Here is a 27,707-nt window from a genome sequence, read left to right as displayed (position 1 = left end):
AACTAGATTTTTCTCTAAATAAGATTTAATTAAAAACACTAAATTAGCTTTGATTTTTATTTTATAATATGTACAGTAGTTACCAAATAAATGAATACACTGTATCAGTTATGTTAAATTTCACATAACGTCAAAGACATCAGCACGGCCTGAAATAAACTCACAATGCCTTTTGCATATACAAAAAAGAAAAGCATTAATGTTAATTGTGATTACTTTTTAATAACCTGTTTATTAATTCTCCAAATAATCTTGGCATAAAAACAGTGTAAGTAGTTAATTGATCAGTTAATATATTAGCAAAGATAAAACATTAGTAAAGTCTGCAAGAAACCATCGCAAAATTACCTCAAATGTAAGACTGAATGTATTCACAGGAGTTACCTTCAGTTAGAAAAGAGTTCTGAAAAAGAGCCCGAGTTGGAGCTGTGCATTAATTTGGTCAGACCAATTCATATGAATGAACAGTCGGGTTTATTCAGATATTGAAAATATGACTACTCTTCTAGTATTCACAAACATCTGTGTATATAGTGTATGTGTGTAAATATATATATATATGCATATATAAAGTGAAGATATGTTAATGCAAAAATATACCGTTCATCCACTCCCAGTTACACAAAATTCAGTATTTGGACATTAAACTGCCTAAGTAAAAATGTCCATTTCAAATCTACATTCAACCAGCAACAAATACTTCGAAGTATTTTTGTAAACATTTGAAATAGGGAAAACCCATTCATTTACAAAATTCTCTTTAACATATCGGCATCTCTTCAGCGTGTCAATTTTGTACCGCAGTTTCAGCTGCACAACTGCGGATCTGCTCCAATCAAAGAGCTCGCACCGTCTCAGATCAATGCGTGCGAAAGCTCAGCATCATTTCCCAATTCCTCTTTGCTCACCATCCGTTTCCAGTTCACCAGAAAAAAAGAAAATGCACTTGGCTACAAAAATATTAAGGAATGTTATTGAAAACAAAAGGCTATTTTGGTAGAAGAAACTACAAAAATAGTTAAGTTGAGTCATGTTGTAAAGCTTTAATGCAAGAGCATTACAGTACAGATTTTCTTTCCAACCTTAAAGCTTAATCGACACCAATTTTAAATATCCATCTCTCAAGTGCTCGGAGACAATGTGCTCAGTATAGTCTTTCTTCAACTTAATCAGCTGCAATTACACAGGTGCCAAGCTCTGCATCTCAGACATCTGCTGAGTGCTGTCTCTTGTTCCATTGGCAGCAATTACAGGTGTTGAGATACTCTGATACAATGACGTAGGACAGCTCAGCACAGTTCCGCTTTCATCCTCACCAGCATCTGAATCTGGTGTTACAGAACTGCTTTCTATCCCCAGGATCTCACTGACTGCTTGAGGCAATTCCTATAAGAGCAAAGGGGAAAAGTGATTTTATTTTTTTTATTCTTAAGCTCCCCCTCCCCAAAGCAATCAATCAACTGAATTTGGCTGTATTACAAACATCTCTTAGCGATGGTACCATTTTCTGCATCTGTTTCTCAAGCAGACACCAAAAGAAAGCCTTAGTAACCAATTAATGATATTCATCTTCATCCCCAAAATAAAAGTCCATACAACTATTAAAATTACACTTCATCTTATTGAAATTATTTTTACCTAGTGAATTGTGGTGCTCATCTGGTATTCCTTCAGTTCAATGGAACTTACACCTCATCTGCCTTAAGCTCATCAATTTACTCGTACTGAGGTTATGCAACTAGATGATCTTAAAGGTCCCTTCCAACCCAACCCATTCCGTGATTCTGTGAGTTAAGAAATCACACTCAAAGGGCATGATTCACCCTTCCATTAGTGGACTGTATTTCCCTATAAAACTAACCTTGCTTACAAGACTTCTGGAATACAGGTGCCTATACAGGCACAACATGTCTTTTGTCATAGCCAGACATTAAGTTATTTCACAACTTGTACAATCAGAGCCAACTGCTTAGTTTTAACACAACTATTCACAGTAGATATGTCCAAAATATCATTACCTTGCAATCCATCATCTGCATAGAAATTGCTTCTGCTTTGCAGAGTATATATTCCACATCAATTTTCATGGACAGTTCATTGATATGCTAAAAAATACATTCACAAATAGTAAATGTAACAAATTGCATAAAAAGTGCTGCACTGTTAAATATACTGCATGAATAAATATCATCTGACGGGCCTGCCCCTTAAGATGTGAAGTGCTAAACATACTGCCTATTTGCACTGACCAAAGGACACTAAAAGATGTATGCAATACCTGGCTTCCATCACTGAGACCTGTATGAGGAATCCATTATATTTCTATATCTGGCAAACTACCCAGCCCTCCCAGGTTACTCCCCAGATCATACTGTCTATGGGATATCAAATAAGATTATAAAAAACACAGCAAAAATTAAGATTAAACATACTAAGCAACAGCTTAACAGGGAGAATCATTTTCCACGCTCATGATCTTACTAACCACAGACATCCAATAAATCATTCTGAAAGCATGGCAAACAGTCAGTTCAAATGTAATGCTTCAGAGGACGGTATTTACCTTCCCCATCCCCCTCCCACGTGAAATACAACAGACACTGCATTAGCACCAGGGAGTTAAATAACGCACAAGAACTCAGTACCTTTAATATTTCATTGAAGCCATACTGCTTTTCCATGATTTGCTGTTTTTCAGATTCTAAGATAGCACAACAGAGGAGAAGGTGAAAATTCTGGCACGGCAATCCTGTCCACATGACCTGTTAGAATAGGAGAAACTTGTGAAATGTTTACACTCTTCCTCTGAAAAGACAGGCAAATGTTAGTTAATAATGTTTTAATAAACCTTCAATACAAAAGGCTTAACAAAGCCTTTAACAAAGGTTTAACAAAAAACAAGCTGGTTTTGGAGGAAACTACTTATTTCTACAGTCATTTGAAATTTCTCTTCAAGTTAGTGGCAACTATAAGGTAACATAAAGCCTTCAGAAAAAAAAAAAGGAAAACAAGATATACCTCCATTCCCTATCTCCTAGCAAAGACACTGAATACTTGTAGTAAACACACAAGGGTTGCTCTAAAATTAATGCACCCTGTTTTATGACATCAACCCACAACTTCAAAGGCCAATGGTGTTGGTACAGCAGTAGAGGTTGAATGTTCCTACCAATATCCCATTCCATGCTGTTGCTGTGTGTTAGATGGAATATTTATACCTTAGAATAAGAGAATTCTTTTGGTTTTGCACATGCTGGGTCCCATATTTATGAGTGTTACACCAATACCACTTCTCCCAGCACAAGATGTATTTCACAAACAAAAAGGTAAACTGATACTCTCCAGTTACTACTCTCACTTCAGAGTCTCATCTGAGAGGTCCCGTCCAAGCCTTATGAAAATAAGCCAACTCAACCCATCCTAACATCTCAAGATACGGCTAGAAACACATAACATATGCTAATATGTCTTCTCTTTCACCAATAGAGATTTTTAAGTTAGCCCATTAGAGTATTGATCACTTTGTGGAATGATCTATGCTGTCATACAGAAGGACGGACACTTCATAGGGCTCCAAAAAGACCATTGGATTTGGTGTGATGAAATCCTTGCTTACCTCCCAGAGTCGAAGAATATCTTGAAAGCTAAATTCCCTTTTAAATCTGATGAGAAGCCATCGGAAGCAAAAATAAAGGTAGCCTGAGTCTTGAGATTCTAGGAATATGAGCATTACATTGCATAAATACCATATTTGGTTAAGACAAATAGAAAAATAGGGAAAAATAGACTTTAAAAATACAAAACCATACAATTGATAAAACTGAAGCTCCTCTTCAAAAATCAATGACACTTGGTGGACAATGGCATAAGTCAGTAACAAGCTGCCACTTTTTCAACACATGCAAAGCCATTACTGAAATCTTAAAGGTGTTTCTAATTTAGAAATCTTCTAAATAAGTCCTGTAGCTGTATCATATTACTCTTAGAAATTTGTCTGAAGACTGGTCAGGATATCAGCGCATACAGAACATAGTAAATTGTTTTAGTTACTGTGCATGAGTAACACACCTACCTAAGTAACTGCAAAATCCACTGTCTAGTAAACGAAGCAAAGTACTCAGCTGAATTAGTTGTGTCTTCATACCCTGCATCTGTTCTTCAAAATTCTGATGCTGGATGAAATAAAATATTCACACTGTCATTTATATCAACTCATAATGGCAACTTAGATTTACATATATGATTAATTACAACAAAGTTTTATCCTAGCGAGTGATTTTTATCACTGAGGTATTTAGCGTGTGGAGCAGTTAAAGGACAGTACCTGTAATTAATGAATCGTCTGCTTCTTACAGAAAGGTTGAAGTTAAGCAGTGAACCATGCTTATCCAACATCACCCTCATTTACTTTGTTATGTAACAAATGATAATTTTAATTTAAATGAGCCTACACTCTGTGCTGCCAAGCAGAAACACAGTACTCAAAACAAAAGACAGCTTTTCTTTTGTTGCTGTTGTAATGGTCATGCATTGTTTCACCACATGCATAAATCAGAGAAGCTTCTGTTTATGGGATATCTAAACTCCAGACTCCTGGACAAAATCTTTCTAGAGAACTCCTGACAGATGTAAAACTGAGCATTCTAGCTCTGAATTTCTGAATAGTCAAATCAATCCATATTACACAGAAAGATTACTATCAACCCACTGTAATTTCTTTCAGAGACAAAACACATCGACTTCAAATATAGCAGAGGATCCTTGCTTTAAAAGTATTTTAAACAAACAAGTTCACAAACTTAACTCCAAATGCTACCCACAGCTTTTGTTTTTTAAATACAAGTAGGCAAGAAAAAGCAAATTATTTTTACCATTTGATCCATATATGACACAAAGCACCAAAAGGCATCTACTTCATTCTCCATAACATACAAGACAGGTGAAAGCAAGTCACTCATTCCTTGGACATAACCTTGACAGAAAAAGAAAGACGAGCAGGAATTTAGTTAAACTCAACAGTAAAGCAGTCATTTTTCAAGTGTTACCAATTGATGTTCAAGTCAACTTACCTGTTGTCTCACTGCTACTGCTAACATCTCTAAGGGGAACCTAAATTATGTGCATGTCTATCATCAGCAGTTGGTCTAATATATTTCTCACTTAGACTCAAGCGTGGCCAGTTACATTTTTTAATAATGTAATTACAATCGAGCAACTGACAAGAAGTGGAATTAGTGAGCATGAAAATAGGGAGCAGGTGCAAGAAGTGAAATAGAACAAAGAACAGAAAACAGGTAAATAATTCAAAAAGGTTAGAAAAATCTATCCACTGCACATTTAATACTATAGGCAAAAATAAGTCTAGAGAAAATGCTGCTGTACAAGACAGTTTAAAAGTCTTTCAAAGATCAATACTAGTTTCATTATCATTTATCTTGAGAAATACATTGATAAAACGTTATATGAACAGTTGATCTGTCCCCTTTATCCATATGGGGATCTGTGGCATTAACCAGACTCTGTAGCTGTTGTTGAAATATTAAAATGAGAATTATATCAGTACTTAAGTGGCTTAGAACCCTTGGACATATGATGTCACATGATGCATTTCCACTATTCTTACTTGTTTGTAAAACAAAAGCCGCCTTCCCTGTACAAATCTAAGCCACCAAAACTGTTTTTAATAGACCAGGTGGTAAACATGCTTTTATTTCATGCTTGTTACTGCAGGTTAATGCAGGTAGAAGTATGGAAAGACATACAACAACAACAGGTTCAGGAAGACTTTCTGGTTTTAATTTTCCTTTTCTCTTTCAAGCCAAAGATTAAGTCTTTTTACAGACTTGACAGAAGGCACAAAGTTGACAAGATCTACATCTCTGTAGCAAACATATTAGCAATTAAAGATTTGTTCTGATTTTTTCCTTCAGAATCCATCACAAAACAGACATTTTAGAATCGCAACACTCTTCTTTAGAAGAACCAGTAACCCATAAGCACAGAAGAGCCAGATGTCATGCTAGGGATGAAGAAGTGACAAACAGCGGGAAAGACCTATTCACTCCCAATAGGAATATCTCACCTATACTGAGACTTAAGAACAGCACTGTGTGTTTTTCCATCTATGCAAGATGCATACACTCAAGTATGGTTTTGGAAAAACCCTGAGAACCAGCTTTTAAAGGACTCAGAAATACAGTCATGTTTACAAACAGCTGGTTAAGCATGTTAGGTTTTAATTATGGCAGTGGCTGCTGGTTTATCCCTTTTTATTAAATCCAGTAAAAACTCTGAAAAGCAAACCTGCCTCAACTGTAGGAAAACAACCGTAAAGGTAAAGTGAAGGTAAACTGACACTTAATTCCCAATCCCACCTCAGCTGATGAATTCAGACACATATGAGATAAGGTAAGAGAAAGCGAGAAGTAGAATGAAAAAGCAAAGTTACCTATATTACTAAAATACAAACCTTGAATTTCAAGGAAGCACTGTAAGCAATATGAAATCAACAGTATTAGCAGATCTTAACATAAGCAAAGCTTTACATCAAAACTAAAACAGCCATTAGGTTCAGAGGAGCACAACTTACCTAAGTCGAAGTCATACATGCAATAGGTCATCAGAATATCATGGAGTAAAATCAATCCTGGATTATCTTCACCTTCATAGAACTTATTTGTTCTATCTGTTCTGTTTACATCTTTCTCTAAAAACAGTCCAGATTTCAGAACATTTTCAGAACATTTTATACAAAGTCAGCATCTAATAAGGCATTTTTTTTTAAACTGCAGTTTATTCCCTCAAACAATGTTGCAAAGCTTTGAAGTCTTGAAGACAACAGTTGTGTGACTCAAAGAATACTTGAGTAGTACGAAAATCTCTCAAATAAGAGGATTATTTATTAGAAAAAAAGTTTGAAAGCTTTTGTTTGTTTTAAATGGAAAAAATCCTGATCATAATTCAGTGGAAATTTTCTTCACTTGCAGGGATTAAGAACAATGCTATGTAAGCTAGCTATGCAATATCATTCACGAATACTTAAGAGATGCAGCATAAACCACAGCAGGAAGGTTACCACACCATCAGCAAAAAGACACTCATAGTTCACTATATTAGAACTTCTTTGTAACAATTTCTTATAGCTCATGTTGAGCAGAAACCACTGCTCTCACTAGACAATGGTGATGCCTCAAATACACCAAATATGTAGCATGTTCTTAAATAAAGTAGAATATGAAAAATCTTAAGTCTGTTTTGTTTTTTCTTATCCTTAAAGCACACTTAAAGAACACTTAAAATAGACATTTCGTAGCTTTTAGTGGAGAAAAGAAGGCTCCAGGGAGATCTCACTGTGGCCCTCCAGTACTTGAAGGGAGCATACAAACAGTAAGGGGAATGGCTGTTTATGAGGGTGGATAGTGCTAGGACAAGGGGAAATGGTTTTAAACTGATACAGGGGAGGTTTAGGTTAGATATTAGGAGGAAGTTTTTCATCCACAGGGTGGTGACGCACTGGCACAGGTTGCCCAGGGAGGTCATGGATTCCCCATCCCTGGAGGCATTCAAGGCCAGACTGGATGTGGCTCTGGGCAGCCTGGTCTGGTGGCCCTGCACATAGTAGGGGAGTTGAAACTGGATGATCACTGTGGTCCTTTTCAACCCTGGCCATTCTGTGATTCTATGATCTAGTTTACAAAAGCTTAATATTCTCACTTATGTTTCAAATACATAGAACAGAACTTCAGCCATTTTTGAACACTGAATGTTATTTTCAGTTAATAAGATGTATACAAGTACACACTCATTATACAAAGCTCAAGACCTTTCTTAACCCTTAGCACAAGTATAAAATTCTTACTGTATTACCATTATTTTAAGACATTTTCAAATACAAAGGAAAAAGTAAAAGAATTTCCATTTAGTAAGGGAAGCAAAAAAAAATCCAGCTCTTCTGCAGCACTGTGGTGTAAAAGCTCCAATTTACTCTGATTCAGAAAAAGTTTTAGGTGTATAAGAAAATTTAGGCATCTCTGAGAGTAGCTACATGTTAGTTATTTAGAGCCTCATCCCATGTAGGCTACTCAAAAGCTTACATTTCTTCAATTTCACGCTGAATTGCAAAGATTTCAGTTCATACAGTTGCATGTTTCTGAAATCAAATTTACCTATGAGACTCCTGTAGTCCCTTAATCTTGAATTTCGTTTTTCCTGCTCCTCACTGACAGACTTCCACTGCAGTTTCATCCTGAAATATTCATCCCTGAAGAAGAAAAACCATTATGAAACCAGAACAACTTCCACCACTGCATTTCCATTTCTTTTTATTTTATTTTAAGTATTCTATTTGTTCTCTGGAATGAATTGGGTAACAGCAACCTGCCAATATAATGTTTTCTCTTCAATGTAATAATCTTTATAAGAAGATCTGTCAAACGCTTCACTGCACTGAACTATCTTTAACAGCTACCTTTCAAGTTACACCTTAAAAATAACCACCAAACAAGTTCATGTGGTTTGCAACTTGAAACTGGACTCACGTTTTCCTCTTTTGCAAGTTTGCTCTCTCTTCTTTAGTGCTGTTCCAAGGAAAATATCCCAAAAGAAATTTCCACGCCTCTTTTCTTAGAGTATGGCAAAGCCCCTGAGGAAAAATTGGAAACGTTAACAAAAATATTAACTGGGTTTTGTGAGGAAACACTCCTACAGCAATACAATGTTTCTGAAGGTAACAGCTTAAGACAAACAAAACTTACTCATAAGCTCCTTTTTGTTATACTGCAGCCAAACTTTATTTGCTAAGTAACACATTTGAAGGTAAAGGAGGCAGAGATTAAGCATGATTAAGCAGCAATACTGCTTAGATTCATCAAAAGACTGAAATAAAAACATATGCTCTAAGCTGCAGCACTATTGGATACCTCCCTAAGAATACAGAAAGCTTTTCAAATGACATTTCTTGCAATATTTTTACATCATTGCTTGAATTAAACACCTTAAGGGCACAACAGATACTAAGAAACAAACAAAAACAGTACCTTTAAATCTCTCCATTTGAACATGATACTATTCAACTGGCCAAGTTTTGTCTCCACACACTCATCTTGAGTTCTAACCTCCCATTTTCTTTCATTTCTAAACAAATGGTTTCATCTAACAAGACACTGCCAACATGCAGATGAGCCTTTTAAGCAACCAAAAATACCACTGTTCACTGAAGGGCACTATTTGTCAGACATCTTTCTAAGTAATCACTTCTATATGAGAAGAATGTACTAACTGAATCCTAGCTCATACATCAAAAGAGACTTTTCCAACTCCTAAGACTCCAATCCACAGTTTACCAGTCCAAGGCCGTACTCCTGTCTCACTGCTTGATGCCTTGCTGTATTTTTTCCATTTAATTTACTATTGAATTAAGGCAAGGAAGATAATGCAGTAACTAACATCAACCAGTGAAATTTGGTGCTCCAGCCAAGCAGTAACTGGAACTCTTCCAGTATGTAACAACTTAAGGGCAGCATTGTCTTTAAAGCGGATCTCCATTAATCCATTTAATGGATCTCCAGTATTTGTTATTGAGACAAATAACATTGAACGCTTGCTCCTCTGGCAATGGAAAACACAAGTGACATTGAAATATTAGTGGCTGGGAAAAAAGGCTTATAGGAATTGTCATGACTGCACAAGGGTCCTTTACCTGGACACCTCAGGCACAAGTATATTAAAGAACAGGCACACAAACTGAAAAATCTTTCATTCTTGCTCCACCTTCTTCAGTATGTATTTTTAATAACTGTAATATCAATGTTATCATTCTCTACCCACGCTTAAACCCCCAGAAGACTGCATTTTTATCAACATGCATCAACAAGTTTAGAAAGAAAGAATTAAGGCAGTAGGATTCCCACAAAATAAAAGGAAAACAATCCAATGCTGAAGTAATATCAGGTAGAATAGTTACAGCATATAATAAAAATTTATAAAACTTGCATCGATGCGACTGAAATCACATTCAGTGGTCTCAATTTTGCAACTAAATAATAAATATCGGCCAGTGTTTAGTACTAAGGGACAAATCCAGGTAAAATGCCCAGCAAAGAAGGAAGCTTTTGATGGATGAGAAAACATCCTTAAGAAGAAAAGAATAAACCTGATAGTCTAGCACTCCAACAATACTGAATAGCTCACGCCCAAAGTCCTGCATGAAGCATTACAAGGATAACAAAACCAGCATAACTATAGTTTGGAAAGGGGGAAAAAGCACTTTAGAAAAACAGATTACCCCTTTGAATATTGACTGCTTTATGTAGTCTACATTCAAAATTCTTCCTTCAGAATCCATATTTTTTGCCCATTCTTCAACTGACACAGGTTCTCTTCTACTAACTTCAGGCTGTTCTCCTAGATCGAGCTGTAACAAACATAAAGGTGTTATACAAATCCCAATTAAATGCTTCAACATTTTTTGAACAATCACACAAATACTACTAAGCTTGTTAGATCCTCATATTGAGTCCAACTATATTTTCTCATGCTCATATTTGCGTTAGCCTTAGATCCTCAGAGTTAGTATGTCTACATTAGGGAGCCGTATGGAGCGATACAGGCAGAAAGGGCAAGACGCAACGTGCTGAGGACCTGACTATCCAAGCTGGTATTTCAGATTTTGGAAGAGGATGTGTTTGACATAGCCTTCCATCTCTACCAACACCTGCAAACTACTTTCAGGTTAGTCCCATGGACCGAATCCTCTAAACAACTATTGAGGTAGGTGCAAGCGCACCCAACAAAGACAACAAGGAGTTTCACTTCACTCTTGACATGCACTAGCGCATCTAAAGAGAGAATTGAAGAATAAACTCAGGTTCAAGGATGTTATCTGAATCCAGACTGAACAGCATGGCAGTAGATCAATTAAAGTAAGCTACCCCTTAAAAAAAAAATCATTGTAGCTGTTTCTACTAATAAATTAAGTGCTAGGCAATAAGTCTTCAGAACCGCATAGTTCATACAGCTACTGTTAAGCTATTAAGAACATTCTTACCTCAAGGAAAAACAGTATTCAGAATAGTTTAAAAACATATGAGCTCCTTTAATAGTAATCAGAAGCATTTACAAAGATGTATTTTCCACTCATCTCTAAAAGATGACAAAAGAAGCCTAAAGTGAATCCTGATTCAACTACAACTTCATTCTAGTTTTGGTTCAAGTGATACATAAATCCATACACTTACAGACAGTGAACACTGATTATCCAATTTAATTTATATATATTTTTTAAATCTTCACAATCTATCTCCTTAAACCTCTTAAAACAAACTGGAACGTAACAGTTATTAGCCACAGAAGTTATTTATTAGTCCGCATACCTCTATTTTACTTAATAACTAGCCATAGAGGAAACATTAAGCATGAGATGAGAGTTCAGTTTGAAGGGAATTTCAATATTCCATATGAAAAAAATAATTCCCACTTCAACAATCACGATCATTTTTGTTTTAAGAGAAAAAATCTGTATTTGCAGGCATAATCATGACATATTCCAGAAGAGGCTCATGATGATTTTACTCTCATCAATGAATGACAAGACATATCACATCACAGCTGCCAAGGGTAAACAGCACAACTCACCAAACTTCAAGTCCTACAATTCCCTTAAATACATGCATAAAAAAAAATAAATCAATACATCTGTGTCATAATTACACTCACTCGTGTAATGACTTCAAATCCTGGTTCCTCCTGCTGATTTATCTTCAACCCTGGAATAGCATCATTGAGGAAGTCTGCCATTTCTGAGGGTGGTCGCCTTTGAGTTGAAGGGTCACTTAATCGGAAGCTATCAAAAATATAGTTTGTGACTTTGGAAAACCTTCCCATTGTTACCGTGTATGGATCTTTCTTCCATTTCTGTGTTATAACAAGGAAAACAAGCAAATTATGAAAAGCCTCACCTTATTTAGAATTCTCGTGCTTAAAGGAGATAAAAACAGCAAGTAGAACATAGTAAGACACAAAGTTATTGAAGTTTCATGTATAATTACACACAGTACATTCATCACACATTGAGAACCTAAGTATTAAAATAATACTACTGATTGAACTGAAAGATTAGATAGCAGTATGCTGAGTAAATCTGACCTACGTATACAATCAGATCAGACTTGGTGCTTACTTTCCTGTGATTAATGCCACAAAATATCATTTTTCTGCCTAAGCTTGTCTACCTTTACATCATATTGTACCTTGAAAGTTCAAGTACTCTGCTAGCAATCTCATAGAAAACTTTTATATGACAACTAAGTCCAGAAACTAATGCACTTCTGAAGATTCCATAAATTAAATGAGTCAGTAGGTCAGAACTCTGGCCTCATTCAATCACCAGAAATTTTGCTGCTGATCCTTACAAGGCCATAAACTCCACCAAGTGATAAACAGTTTTAAGGAAAAAAAGGAAAACTTTTAAGCAATACTGCACTCTTTGTGCTGTATTTACAGCCTCTCTTTGAAACCACCAGAAAACAAGAGAATATTTGGTCAAGGAAAGTTCAGAAATTTCTTGTCCACTTCTAAAACTATCTGTACCCAGATGTACACGGTTGCATGAAAAAGTAACTTGAATAGGTTTAGGTTTTAAACAGGGAGATTAAGAAACAAGTAGCATACTAAACAGCTTACCTGTAAGCATGTGTTTTAGGATACAATTAATGGTCTTAGAATGGCAATGACTAAGGAGATTTTTGTGATGTAGAAAGGCTGGCATTTTTCTTTTAATAAACTCCTTCCAAATACAAACAAACAAACAATACATACCTGCAGTAAGCCATATGATGGTTCATCTAGGAGATTTTCAAATGATTGAGACAGAGACTTGTTCTGAGAGTTCACAAGAAGAATGAGTTTATCCTGTGGAGATCTACAATAAAATTAAAGCACGGGGTTTCTGTGAGCACCACCTGTTTTTCTTGAAAACATTTTAGAACATTTACAGGTTTTAAAAGTCACATTTCAGGTTTTGTGCAAGGAAAACAAGTACGATGAAAGATCACTATTGGCAAGACTCCATATGCTAACACTTTAGAAAACAGGACTTTCTTTTTTTTAAATGAGATTACATCATGCATCCCGAGTTATATTCTGTACCTTTACAAAAGATTACTATGCTGTAATGAGAAATTACATGAGGATGCCAACTTTCAGAGTAAATATTTTCTATATTTGAGAGTGGACCAAAAAAGATGACAGGAAAGGAAATCCTTGAAGATAGTCAAACTCAACACATACACTGCAACACCTTTAACATAACTGTGTGTGAAAAGAACTCACGTCACTTACAGCTCAATGTACTAAAGCAGCGACAACAGTTCAGAAGCCAACCCGATGTTCAAGCCTTGGAGTTAGTAGCCAGGCTGGAGAATGCTAAGCTCTTTGCAGCCTAATCCTAACCCACTGCACAGACCTGCATTTATAAAACACCTTACTATATCACTCTTTCCCGAAGTTTAAATTCACTATTTCTAGTTTTCAAAAAGAAATTACTTTTATTTTTATTAATACCTGCATCATCTACCATGTTATTAAAATCAAAGATAAGAACTTTCTAATAAGCCTTATCTATCTTCAATTCCAACATGACAGAACGCTGTCGGATATGAAATCCAACAAGAGATCTCATTTTGAAACAACCAGACACCACAGCCAAAGATCTGAGGCAGAAAAAGTTAATGACGCTCAACTGGCTTTTACTAAAAAAGCTGCATGGGGCAAAGGCTGAGTGACATACCATGTTTTTCTTAACTAAAAGAACAAATATCTTTGTACGATGCTTCCATTGTAATTAAACATTTGCTCTGGACAGCCTGTTCAGTATGGGCGGCTACTTGGCTAATGCTTAAAACACACTTATGAATTAGAAACTTGATTAAACATTTGTTCACAATACTGAAAGTTAGAAAGTGTCATCAGCGTGCTATTTTCTCAGTATTAGCCTGGTGCAAAAAAACTAAAAGAAAACTCTTTAAAGTGACAGATTACAGGTATTTTGTTCAGGTTTAGCTCCCGCACGCATTCCAATTTCAGCAACGTCACAACATTCTAAAAGGCACAGTGGCAATGAAAGGCAAAAACCTTTGAGGTAGCATAAGCAGAGGAAGAAAACAATTAAGACAGGAAAGTACTTTAGGAAAAAGCTTAATTCTGTCTTCACTTCCGTACCTGATACCTACATAGATAGAAAAGTTGGAATAACAAGTAATTGTGTTGCTGCTTACTTCCTTAAGCAATCCAGAAAACATCTTTCCCTATGAGGGGGGCTGTGTGCTTAGATACTCTATGTATTTATCCAGCATAAGTAGCTGGATTGACATATGTACAAAGAATGGTTTGTCATCTCCACAAGTTACTTAATGTATTATTTTATTACAAAAGAAAGAAAAAAGTCATACATGAATAGACCACAGAGAAGACTTCGGTGCCAAAAATAGACCTTAAAAGGAAGAGGAAAATAGAAGTATTCTAACTAAAACTGGAAGTTCCTGTTCAGCTCAATGCTTGACTTCATGCAAATTTAATTTTCATAGCTTCATCACAATTCTCAAACTACATACTAATTTCCTAAAGTATCTGCTTTTCCAGCCTGCATCACACAGTACAGTCTCACACAGAAATAGTGTGCAGCTCTGCACATTCCAAATGCTCAGATATCACCTCAAGCTTCCCTACCTTCCCATACCAGGAAACGCTATCTATTAAGCACTCCTGAACTCTCCTGTGCATTCAGCTGCTGGATCAGACTGCACAAGCCTTTTAAGAACAGATCTGAGGACATGGAAGCCTCTATACACACAGTTTCCTCTCCAATCTGAGAGGAAACGTTTTGTACTCTTGCTGCAGGAACATCCACACCACCTGACAAGAGGCTACAAAGGACAAGAACTAAGCATCTACTGGGTGAAATAAAGCAAGAACGGTTAAGTGGCCAACTATTCACCACTGACTATCTGAAAGAGACAGTGTTTGAAATAGGAACCAAAATCCTTACCTGTTTCACCTCCATTCAATTACTCACCAATACATCAATTTTATGTAGCAATGTGGCTTACAATTATTTGTTGCACATGACTCTACAGAATTGGAACTAACTGAAGCTGTCACTCATGGTTTCCTAGCTTCCAAGTGTATGAAGAATATTCTAAACTATCTCTTCACCTTGGCTCCCTACCACCCTCCTGCTTCGGTCTTCACAGATATCTTTCTTTAAAGGCTTGCAGACAATGCTACCAACACTGACCATATTACCTTCTCTAAGCAGTTGACTACTTATCACAAACTTGGCCACCACATCCTCACACATCCTTTTGCAGATCAGTTCAATGACTATACAACACTCATCTCCTATTGGCTTGCACTTAGCATAACAATAATACTTAGGCCCCAGCTTTACCGACTCACTGAATGCAACTCTGACATTCTCAACGTTCCCATCATGAGAAGGGCCCTCTATAACGATTCTCAAAGCCATTTCATTATCTGCCTTCATGTCTTTCATCAGAACGTGTTGTGAGTAATGCTAATAAAACACAGTGTATATTACATAGATGAAATGTCTTGTTTCTTAATGCTCTGCCTAGTCTCACTTACCCTGTTGTCTTTTTATATTATCTTTGTGATTAAACGATGATAGTAAAACATTTTATTATACATCTATGCCATGCCCAACAGAAAGACTTATATTTGGGTAAAAAGCCTATAGATAAAACTATATAAATATAGCACAAAACTCAAGTATTTAACATCATGATAAAGTCTAACTACATTTACACTCCAAAAACCAGTTTGAAGAATAAAGACCAAATGTAATATATATCCCACATAGAAAGAAATTACAGAATTGAGTTCTGTGGCAAAATATTTACATATCAAGTGATTTAAAGTACTGTATCTTATATGCTCACTGGATCCCATACCAATGGCAATATTCAGATATTTTCCTTGTAGAAGTAGGTCTCAAATTTTAAACACAAGTTATCCCAAGTAGCTGCTCACGAAAGACTTTACATCATCTGAATGTTCAGGAGAAGCCTCTGAATCCACTAGAGGGAGCTACTGAGGCATGATGAAGCCTCAGCAAATTCTGAAGCGGTTTATTAAACAATTCGCAATTTAAAACTTCAGCCCATATATTCAGTACATAAAATCACAGTTGTAGACACCTTGCAAATTGATTGTACTAACAAAAAAAAGGGATCATAAAATACATCCAAAAGCATTAATCTGAAACTCACTGAAGAATCAAATAAGTAAACCAACAATCCAAATTTTAAATCAGGATAAGATGGTCTGATACTTACTCTCTCAGCACCACATGATTTTCAAGGCATTTAATAAAAAGCTTGCTGTCTCCATGATGAAAGTGTAGAGCTGGAAGCTTCACGTCATCCTTCAGACAAAAGACCAAATAAGACCATCCCATTCCTTCTTTGTTTTGCTTGATTGATTTCAGATCTGTCAAACTGAACAGGAACGACCACGTGCTTTCTCCATTAGTGTGATTTGTAGCACCTTAAAAACAAAATTATCATGTGATTTTAGTTTGGCTTTCAGTATTAGCAACTACAAATCTATTATCTGTCCCTGTTCCTCTAAACAAGCCAAATAACCCACAGTAAACAAAAACCCAGCATTAGTTCTGATTAATATACATGTATTATAACTACTACAGCCATTTCTCATAGTGTTTTCTCATCTTGTACAGACTTCTGAAGTAACCAGTTCCATCAGACCGCTTCCTTTAAGATCTGCCAACAGTGTATTAAAATGATCCAGGAGTAATGTACAACTGTAATACAAAACTGAAGCAACATTGTAAATCCCACCAGCACCTTCATATGGTAACACTGCTCATTCAAACTAGATGTAATATACATAATAATACCGTATAATCCTGTATAATACTGTATATACTGCATAGCATATGCTGCACACTATGCACATGCCATGTCAGGCTGCAACCAATAAAAGGGAGATGGAATTGAAAAGCTGTTTCCTCCCTTACTGTATGAATCTGTGCAAGAGGGTAACACATTCAAAACAAAGGGATTCAGTGTTATTCCACTAGGAAACTGGAAAGAGCCAGCCTGCCTATAGAGACACTGGCACATACTCCATCCCACTACCATCAAATAACAGCCATCAGAAATAAAGAAGTAATAACAAATATATAATCTAAGTCAACAGGACTCACTGACACTTACTTTGCATCAAGATGGACTCTGCCTCTTAAAAATTAAGAAAAAAAAAACCAATACAAACCAACAGCATAATAAAACATTCTATGCCTGACAGATTTAGCCCTGTATCACCTTGGAAGCTCTTTTCAAACAGAGTTGTATAAGCTAGGATTGCACTTTACCCCAAAACGTTCACAGTTTGAAGTCCAAACCCTATACTCATAAATGATACATATGACAGCCAGCACTATTTAAAACTACCACAGTAATGGAAAAACAACCACAAAGGTCTGCAGTTCCAGGCCGATAAACACAAAGAAATAAGAATTATAAAGAAAAATATGGTGATGAATCAGAGGAAAAAGCTATGATTTTTTTTTTAAATGACATACCTACTGAGATAACAATAATGTAGCTACGAAATTATTTTCCCAAAGTACATTCATTAGACAAAATAGGTTTTCTAAGTATGAACATAACATTTTCAAGTATCAACATAACTATCCGTTCCATGCCCCCCTGCTGTTCCAACACTGAAGAACATTTGAATAGTAAACTACTTTTTTTTTTTTTTTCCTCTCTAATAATACATTTTGTTCAAATCCCATAGGAGCGACTGAAGGAAAAAGGGCTGCTTAGTCTGGGGTAAAAGGAGGCTGAGGGGAGACCTTATTGCTCTCTTCCAGTACCTGAAAGGTGCTTACAGTGAGAGCGGGGCTGGTCTCTTCTCAATGGTGACAGGATGAGAGGAAATGGCCTCAAATTGTGCCAAAGTACGTTTACGCTGGATATCAGGAAAAACTTCTTTACAGAAAGGGTTGTCAAGCACTGGAATAGGCTCCCCAGGGAGGTGGTTGAGTCACCATCCCTAGATACGTTTAAAAACCATTTAGATGTGGTGCTCAGGGACATGATTTAGCAGAGGGTTGTATGACTGGGATGTGGTTGGACTTGCTCAGGTTGAAAAAGACCTTAAAGGTCATCAGTTCTATGATTCTGTGATTCTAGGAGTTCAACGCAGACAAAACTGTCAGACCATTTAAACTTCCTAACCACACACTGTTAGATTTACCAATTATTTTCTATATACTTCTCTACTAATTCAGAGAAGAAATTGGATTGGAAGCAGAAAGCAGGTATTACTTGCTGAATTGCATTTCCACACTCATTCAATTCACCTCTTGCCACAAATGAGCCCATCTTTTCAATTCCGACTGAAATCCATTATAATGGATTATGAAGACAATTCTTCAATTACAAGTCAGAAGAAAGAAAAAGTTCACTTATTTTTGAAGTACCTCCATTTGAATGGGGCTTCTTTTTAAAAGAGACAGTGGTGACCATGTCCCATTCTGCTTCATAATTGTTTGGACGGTCTGCTCCTCGGGAGGACTTTTCTTTGGGAGCTGGAGTCCACTCTACCACAGAACTGGAATCCTAAGCAAAGAGAGCAGCCATCAATAAAAGCAAAAGAGAAGATTCCCAGATTCAACAAGCAGAAGAAAGAGAAACTTCATTTTCACAGATAAAAAGAATTTTTGGTGTTAAGTTTGTAACACACAACGCAGGAAATTTCTATTTATGACAAGAACTAAGAAGAAAAAAGGTTTTACTTAAATTCAACATGGTGCTAAAATATTCAAGCCTCTTTCACAGACTACACCAACACAAAACTTGATTTAAACATAAAACTTTCATCTTCCTGTTTTATCACATCCTTTCAACACAGCTTAACCACTGGATCTTAGAACTTCAACAGACTTCAAATATTTCACATTAGAACAGCGTCTCTCTGTTTAGAGTCTAATTATGAGAATGAATCACCACCATCCAACAAAATAGATGCAGGGAGATTGGTGACTGTGATTTGCTTATGCTCATTTGGTCTTTGTTACTCAGACAGTTCTGCCTTTATTTTATGTATACACATAAAACACACACCCCCACAACCCAGACCAGGCCATAGTCTGCACAGATATTCCAACATATAGCTATTAACACCAACGACAGTCATGTACACAGATTTTACCTCCAGTTATGAGGTCACCAACCCATAAGTTCCCACAAAAATCAAATCTCTAGAAAAACAGAATGAAGAGCATTCGTAACTAACAAACATACCTTTCCTGCACAGAGGATATTAGAAGTATCCAAAGTATCATCCTGTGGCCTCCAGTCTACAATAACTTCATTTTCCTGCAATACAAACAATAAATCTGTATAACAAATTACACATCCCCCTATTTACACAAAGTATGATTCAGGGACAACTTATACTACATATAAATGATGCAGATGTCAAAAAAATGCAGTGCTCATTCATTAATGAAATCCAATACTGAAGAAAATATTTAAGACTTCTCAAACACAATAGCTTGGCCAATCAATGTAAGAGGCTTCTACAGCTGTACTGTACAAATACCTTCTCTATAACACGTAGTACTCCTGATATGTAGTTATCCTGATCATCATTTTTTCCACAGGACGGATGAATGAACACTCCATCTTGCTCATATAAAACCTAAAACAAAGAATAGAATGGAATAGGAGACAGATCATTATCCATTATCATTTTGATCCACCTACAGAAATTGAAGTGAACGCCTGAAGCTTCTTACATTTTCATCTTTTTTTTTTTCCTCCCCTTCTAAGATTCTCACATATATCAAGAAACAACAGAAACTAGAACTGATTAGATTTATTCTCTAACCAATAGAGCAGCTATTATTACTTTGTCAGAAAGTCACAAGAATGCATTCAATAGCCAGTTGTTTTTATTTCTTAAACTAGCAGACAGAGGTTCATATAAAAGCACTAAACAGCATTTAAAATATTAGAAGACTTTCTTACATGGCTCACCTTTCCCCCATTTGCTATTTAGCCACATTGAACTGATAACCTAAACTTAAACCAAAAACAGCCCTACACTCAGGGTGAGTAGCAAAGGTTCCATTTCAGTGCTGGAATACGCAGGTCAGATAAGAGAGGTGCACAGGATGATGCAATGCCCACCTAACTTCACATCCGCAGGCAACAACCCTCATACAATTCTGATGATGCTTTTTAAAAAATAAAAATAAAAAACCAACAGTTCTTCTCTACCAAAATCCAGCAGGTTCTTCTAAGCTACACTGCATACCAGAGCTCTATAAAGAATGTAAACAAGCCCTTTTTAAACAGGTCTTCCAGAGCTAAAAGTCCCTAATACACCAAGATAAGATTGTGCAGTAATTTCCTGTGATTATATTTGTTTTTTCAAACTAAGCAGCAAATGCTGCCCTAAGAAATGCATATTCCTTAAGGCAAAATAAAATAATTTCTTAACTACTCAGTGAGAGAACGTATGTTTCTTTAGTGCTACAATATCGATATCTGTTTCTGAACACACTAATTCATCAGAGTTTTAAAACCATCACATTTGCAGCCAGGCCAGTAAGCCAAAAGTTCAGGTGTGCAAACTTGCTGGCTACAAAATACAGAGCTTAAAAATAGCAATAAAATTCTGTTTACTTGCTCTTTCCATTGTATACTTATTTCTCAAGTTTCTCCTCACTTTACAGAAGGAAAAATGATAGTGTCAGATTTAATCACAGAAATGTTGCTCGTAGGAGCTGATGAGGTCACTTAGTCTAAACTCCTTGAAGGACTAATGGCAATACTATTGAGTTCACTTCCAAAGACTAGAAATCTTCTTTTCTTTCCTCTATTATAGGTTTTCCTTTTTTCTACTAAATAATAATAATCAAATAAGATCCTCCTATTTCTAACAAACACCTGCTCTGAAATTCAGTCTCTGTTTAAACACCACTACTGAGACAGGGGAGGTTTAGGTTAGATATTAGGAGGAAGTTATTCACACAGAGCACTGGCACAGGTTGCCCAAGGAGGTTGTGGATGCCCCATCCCTGGAGGCATTCAAGGCCAGGCTGGATGTGGCTCTGGGCAGCCTGGTCTGGTGGTTGGTGACCCTGCACATAGCAGGGGGGTTAAAACTTGATGATCATTGTGGTCCTTTTCAACCTAAGCCATTCTGTGATTCTATGAACTTTAGATGATATTTAAATTGTACCTTCCAGTATTTGGACCTGATCTGACACCGCAATTAGAAGTATGAACCAAAGAGATCAATCACTGGGACAGCTGTTCCATACAAAACTCTGCTCTGGAGTTATTCTGGTAGATGTGCATTTCTGTGTAATTTCACTAAGTATAATAAATGACACCTCCATATTTTACTAGTTATTCCATGCTATCACAACAACCCTACAGCTACCAGTTTAATTATTAACGTTCACATTCTTTTTCATCCATTAACACCATCTGACGTGACAGTAATCACACACCTGGAAGATTCTACATTGCTCTGCATAACACACAGTGAAATCGAAGAACTTGGAACCTGCCCAGAAGTTCAGAGGATGTCTGTAAAACAGAGCCCTTCCCACAGTGCAGTTTGCTTGATTCCTACCATTACCCCCCCCCATCAAAAAACACCACACCTTGAGGCTGAGTTGTCAGGCTTTATTCTGACAAATCTAATCTTGTATTTACTACTTCTGTTATCAAATACTGAACACATCCCAGCTTAAGAAGCTGTTTTTTTATAATCCAACAAAACACTGAAGAAACAAGCTTGAGTCTCGCACATATGGTAGCACAGAAGACACAACAAGGTATCTAATTTGAAGAAAGATATGGCATTCACCATTCATTCCAGTCAGTCATTATCAACTCCGTGCCATGCCGAGACAGTGGCCATTCTACCAACTAAACTAACAGAGGGGCTGTAAAAACAAGGCAACCACAGCACAAAACTCAGGCAAGCTGCACAATGGCTGTTTTCCACCAGCCCTATAAAACAGAAGGAGTCAATAGGTAATGCTTGTTGCATTTTGCTGTCAAAGATATACATAAGAAGGCCTTCACCATAACATATCAACAATTACAATACATGCTAGACCACAAACAAATGTTTTAGATTAAACTCTGCTCATTTGATGACAATTTATGGTTCTGTGCAACCAGCTGGTGAGAGACTTACAACACTGCACCCAAAGAGGTGTAGGCAACAGAAGTGCTAAACAGAACAGGTGGTCCTGCCTGTCTTAACCATTAATACCCATCCTGTCTGTGCTGGACAACACTAATTGATATGAGCCAGCAGTGTGCATTTGCAGATCAGAAGCCGATCATACTCTGGGCTGCATCAAAAGAGGGGCAAACAGCAGGGTGAGGGAAAGAATTGTTTCCCTTAACAAAAAAGACAGTTGCTCAGTGAGTCTGAAGGAAGCCATGAGAGATGATGAGAAGGCTGGAGCATCTCATCTATGGCTTGTTCAGCTTGAAGACATCTCAAGGGAGACCTCATTGCAGCCCTCCAGCACCTAAAGGTGGTTTACAGGAAAGACGAAGGGGTACACTTTAGCAAGGAGTGCAGTGATAAGACAAGGGATATTGGCTTTAACCAAGAAGAGGATATTTTTAAGTTAGATATAGGAAAAAGTTTTTACTTTGTGTGTACACAAAGTACACAAAAACTTTTCACCACTCAGAAGGTGGTGAGCCATCGGCACAGGTTACCCAGAGAAGCTGTGGATGCCCCATCATCCCTGGAGGTGTTCAAGGCCAGGCTGGATGGGGAACTGGGCAGCCTGATCCAGTGGGTGGCAGCCCTGCCCATGGCAGGCAAGGTTGGAACTGGATAGTCTTTTAAGGCACCTTCCAACACAAACTACTCTGTGACTCTATGCTACCATGCACTCGCTGCTGACACCTTACACTCCCTCTTTCACCTCTCTGTCATACACCAGCAACTTGTCCAACACAGGATGTTTGAGAAAGTGGAGAGGCTGTGCCACAACCTTGTTAGCTCTGTCTTTTATGTACTTCACACTTTGTTCCCATATCCTTACACACAATTTCCTTTCCTGCCAGAAATTCCAAAGCAGGGCCTTAATCACTCTTCCAAGGCATCATCCAGCTCATTAGAGACACGGCACTTACAGAGTGAACCAGCCACCTCGGATCACTGATATTGTGGCACTGCACAAATCCACAACTTTTCTCTATTTTTTGCCTCATAACATCAGGTAAAAGATCTCATCATGGATTCAACAGCTGAAGCAGCAAGCAAACATGCTCACAAGAAAGCCATTGAGTAGAAGTCTGAATGCTCTACAGGCTACAAATTAAGGAAAAATGGGTCTGCCCGCAAGCATTAACAACAGACAGAGCAGCTGATCAGCATCTTATTCTACAGATGCTATTATAGAAGGTACCTTTTTACAGAAGGGAAATAATAAAAGATGCAACACAGAAAGGAAGTCACCACAAGCCAATAAAATAAATACAATGTAGTCAGCAGCTGTTCTAACTTCTATCAATAAAATCTAATGCCATAGTTCAGAGCTGGTCTTTAAGTTAGAAAAAAATAGATCTCAATTTACAAATTTGCATCATACTGCTTTAATTTCCACCTCCCTCTTTTTAACAGCTGAGCCTTCTCCAGGGCTTATTAATATTGCTCAGCCATCAACAGGCACATCGCTGGGCACTGCAACATCAGTCCACTGCCAGTCACCAGACACCACCATCTCCGAGTACTCTGCAAAGCATTAAGCTCATGTCAGTTGACCAACATCATCTTTTGCTCCAAAGAAGATATCTAAGAAGATATCTGAGTTTACCAGGTGGATAAAGTTTTCCTTGTACATCTTGTTTGCTAAGTCTATGGCTCAACCTGTTTCCTAAGACAGTAAAATTTCTCACCCTGCCAGTCTTAGATATATAAAAAACTCTTACAACCAGTTTCCAAACAGGGAAATGAAAGCAAAATACAAATATTCATGTGAGAAAGCTTGCAACAATGGGAACCATATATCATAAGAGAAGCACCCTGCTTTACAGCATGACAGGGCAGTAGATCTCTGTTGATCCTTGCTATGAAAAGATCTCAATGACATCAGATACACACCGTACAGCATTTACATTGCTGTTTGGTAATACCTACATTGCTACTCTAACACTTCTAAAACATGGGCAAATATCGGAGCTTAGATCAAGCTTTAACTTGAAGAGCAAGGACACAAGCAAATGACAAATAACTTCTCTGACAGCCCATGCGTCAGCTGGTAATTTGAGAAAGATCTAACAGCCCATATGCTGAAGATAGACTCAACTCCTAGAACATAAACCAAAAATCATTACTGTCTTTAGAACAGCTGAAATAATAGCCTATATGCTGACAGGCTACATTTGTACTTCTCCCCACAAACAACTTTCTACCTCATTTTCTGAAGCCATTTTCCATTATAGGGGTGAGAGTTGGTCCAGAAAGCTCTCTTAAGTCAGGAAAATAAGCAACAAAAGGAGATGATGCACCTGCTTTCATGAATAAAGCCAAAAGCTCAGAAAATGAAAGACCTTACTGACACTCAACAGCATTAAGTTTCCTGGAACTGTGTTAACTGTACTGAGAAAAACACTAAAAAAGTCTCCACGGTAAAAAAGAAGGAGCAAAAAGGAATCTAAAGGAAAGCAGTACATACAGTTGCATGAGGTAACTACACATCATACCACATTCATGTATGAAATAGAAACCAGAGAACTGCAAAAAACCAACCAAACAAAAAACAGGAGATAGTATGAAATAAAGTTGTGAATCCACTGCTATTAGTAATATCTGGGATACAAAATTTAACAGAAAAGAAAAAGCCATGACAGAAGGGGAAAGAACACGGGGTAAAAATAAAAGCCTCATTCTGATATGATTTGCTGAGGGAAGATTTCATATCTTTTAGGAGGAGTTTTTTCACTCAGAGGGTGGTAACACATTGGAACAGGTTGTCCAAGGAGGCTGTGGATGCCCCATCCCTGGAGGCATTCAAGGCCAGGCTGGATGTGGCTCTGGGCAGCCTGGTCTGGTGGTTGGCAGCCCTGCACACAGCAGGGGTTGAAACTCAATGATCACTGTGGTCCTTTTCAACCCAGGCCATTCTGTGATTCTGTGATTCATGAAATCTGAGCCAAGGCTATCACAGCTCTTTAGTATATCACAATATACACTGTGTATAAAATTATTTACACAATAAAATGCATTACTTTTGTGTTAGTGAGCAAGGAGCTCTGCCAAATGAACCTAAAGCACTCCACAAGATCATACCCGCTACTCTCCCAAACATCTCTCACCTGAGGTATCATCATTAAAACACTGCCCAGCCAGAAGGAAAAGCAGAAGTAATTTAGGACCCTCATCATTTAGAAAAACACCAAAATGCAGAAAGCCCTACATGAGAATACCAAGTTACACAGCGTTTATTCCACCTGCAGTGAAGTTTAATGAGTTTGTGAGGCCATTTAGAATCCTGCTGCCACCTGCAGAAGGAACTTGTGACCCAGTGCCTTCCATAAACTAATGAAATAGTAACCCAGCACCTTTCTTTGTGTTTTCTTCCATCTTTCTAAACCAAATCACTTAGTGATCAAAGGAGTACAGCATCCAAGCAAGCAGAAGTGTAACACGCAGGTGGCGAGGCCTCCAGAAGGATGAATCTGCACATGTCAACTATTTTGTGATGCTTTAGAAAACACAACTGTCATTTTGTTCTCTGTTTCAAGAGCTCTTACTTTAGCGAGATACCATAATTAAACAGCATGAAGAACAGGCAGAAAGCTGAATCAGAAGCGGTGTTAACATTTTTGGGCACCTCAGCACAGGAAAGACATGGAGGTACTGGAGCAGGTCCAGAGAAGGGCAACGAGGCTTGTGAAGGGCTTGGAGAATCAACCCTATGAGGAGAGGCTGAGGGAGCTGGGGCTGTTTAGTCTGGGGAAAAGGAGGCTGAGGGGAGACCTTATTGCTCTCTTCCAGTACCTGAAAGGTGCTTACAGTGAGAGTGGGGCAGGTCTCACTGGTGACAGGAGGAGGGGAAATGGCCTCAAGTTGCACCAAGGTAAGTTTAGGTTGGATATTAGGAAGCACTTCTTTACAGAAAGGGTATTAAAGTACTGGAATAGGCTCCCCAGGGAGGTGGTTGAATCGCCATCCCTGGCTGTGTTTAGGAGCCGTTTGCATGTGGTGCTCAGGGATATGATTTAGCAGAGGGTTGTTAGAGCTAGGGTACTATGGTTAGGCTGTGGTTGGACTTGATGATCTTCAAGGTCTTTTCCCATCCAGGTAATTCTATATAACCACAAGCACGGAGTAACTGCAACAACACAGAGACCTGCACAAATTTGGGCAAACTGACTTTGAGTTAAATGAACAACAAATACACACTACATTCACAAGCAAACCCCCCAGCAATATTACTGATAACTGTGATAATAGAGCTGCCTTTAGAAACAAACTTTGCTAAGTTCTTGATAAAAACTGATGTGAAAAACAATGCAAAACGACAGCAGGCATCAGATAAACTACCATTTAATCTGGATTTTAACAACTAGGATGATCTCAAGATTTAATTTTCAGACTTTTGGGGAAGATGCTCTTAAATAAGATGAGGATCCCAGCATTAAAGCCATGAATGAAAACTATCTACTTCACTTCCAGGATTGAGTGGATAAGAAATACAGCAGTACATATTCTTTCACATAACCCACTAAACTGGTGTATCAGGAAACAGCCAGGAGGTCATCCCAGATCAGCTACACTAGAACTTGAATGCCTAACAGCAGTAAAGGTGATTTCTGAGCTGTAAGAGAGGATACGGTAAAGCTGCCCGACCAAACAACCTTTCCGCAGGGGGAAGACACCCATTTCCCTGGCAAAGCCTTCCCCTGAGGACTTAAGGGCAGAGAGGACACCCGAGCTCATCCCAGCCCTCGGCTTCATCCCCAAACCTCTCTGCATTTCGGAACGGCGCTGTGAGCAAAGCGGGCGGGCACACACAGGCCGGGAGAACCCGAGTGCCACACAGCGGCCCGCCCGGAGCAGAGCCCGCGGCCTCCCGGCACCACCAGGCCCAGGCGGCCGTGACAGGAACCCAATACGCCTCACAGAGACAAAAAGCCCCCGGAGCTACACAGAGACCCTGTAGCTCCACCACCCCTCGGCCTCTGATAGAGGAGGGGGCTTTATTCCCTCGGCAGCGCTCATTACCTTGCCGCTCGGAGGCGCCGCCATGTTGTCGGAGTGTTTATGATGACGTTGCGCTCTTCACGTGCTTCCACGCTGACCCACAACAACACCCGGCGGCCCCAAGGCGGGCGGTGCATGCGCAAAAGGGGGGAGACGCCCCAGCCCTTCCCGCATGCGTGTGAGGGGGATGGTGGTTTATAGAATGTTAATGGAGACCAAAGACCTCTCTACCCTGCCCTGGTGAGGCTCCATCCAGAGTATGGGGTCCTGGCCCCCAGTACAGTAAGGATGCAGAGCTGTTGGAGCAGGTACAGAGGATCACGAAGATGATCAAAGGGCTGGAGCGCCGCTCTGGTGAAGAAAGTTGGGCTTGTTTAGCTTGGAGGAGTCTTTGGGGTGAT

The 27,707-nt window shown here is 38.2% G+C and overlaps 1 protein-coding gene across 3 annotated transcripts; it reads right to left on the bottom strand.

Annotated features, from left to right (window-relative positions):
- Positions 1-43: 43 nt before the first annotated feature.
- TBC1D15 (TBC1 domain family member 15) lies at positions 44-27,381 on the bottom strand. Of its 3 annotated transcripts, XM_015855801.2 has the most exons (17): positions 27,328-27,381; positions 19,651-19,749; positions 19,350-19,424; positions 18,527-18,665; positions 16,350-16,560; positions 12,814-12,916; positions 11,713-11,910; positions 10,283-10,411; positions 8,538-8,641; positions 8,166-8,260; positions 6,590-6,706; positions 4,872-4,972; positions 4,073-4,172; positions 3,617-3,714; positions 2,646-2,762; positions 2,019-2,105; positions 44-1,386 (listed from the first exon to the last, which is right to left on the bottom strand). In XM_015855801.2, the coding sequence occupies exons 1-17, from the start codon at positions 27,349-27,351 to the stop codon at positions 1,180-1,182; spliced, it is 2,004 nt and encodes a 667-aa protein (XP_015711287.2). In that variant the 5' UTR covers positions 27,352-27,381; the 3' UTR covers positions 44-1,179. The 3 variants fall into 3 exon arrangements, 2 of the variants coding, with proteins under 2 accessions (XP_015711287.2, XP_085393038.1); XR_014942388.1 differs by lacking the exon at positions 4,073-4,172; XM_085536912.1 differs by lacking the exons at positions 10,283-10,411; positions 11,713-11,910; positions 12,814-12,916; ... (3 more) ...; positions 19,651-19,749; positions 27,328-27,381 and adding an exon at positions 9,036-9,177.
- Positions 27,382-27,707: the final 326 nt, after the last annotated feature.

This window comes from Coturnix japonica, chromosome 1 (assembly GCF_054131305.1).
Source record: "Coturnix japonica strain WE chromosome 1, WE-NBRP24, whole genome shotgun sequence".
Lineage (NCBI taxonomy): Eukaryota > Metazoa > Chordata > Aves > Galliformes > Phasianidae > Coturnix > Coturnix japonica.
Note: the sequence above shows the minus strand (reverse complement) of the source record. Positions and strands in the feature narration are given on the sequence as shown.

Bases quoted from the DNA above. Each gene is read 5' to 3' on its own strand.
- TBC1D15 (XM_015855801.2), bottom strand. From the start codon at position 27,351: ATGGCGGCGCCTCCGAGCGGCAAG. The intron at 19,750-27,327 runs GTAATGAGCGCT...TCTTTGTTTTAG, and splicing joins CGGCGCCTCCGAGCGGCAAG to GTTTTATATGAGCAAGATGG. The intron at 3,715-4,072 runs GTAGGTGTGTTA...TCATATTCCTAG, and splicing joins TGGATTTTGCAGTTACTTAG to AATCTCAAGACTCAGGCTAC.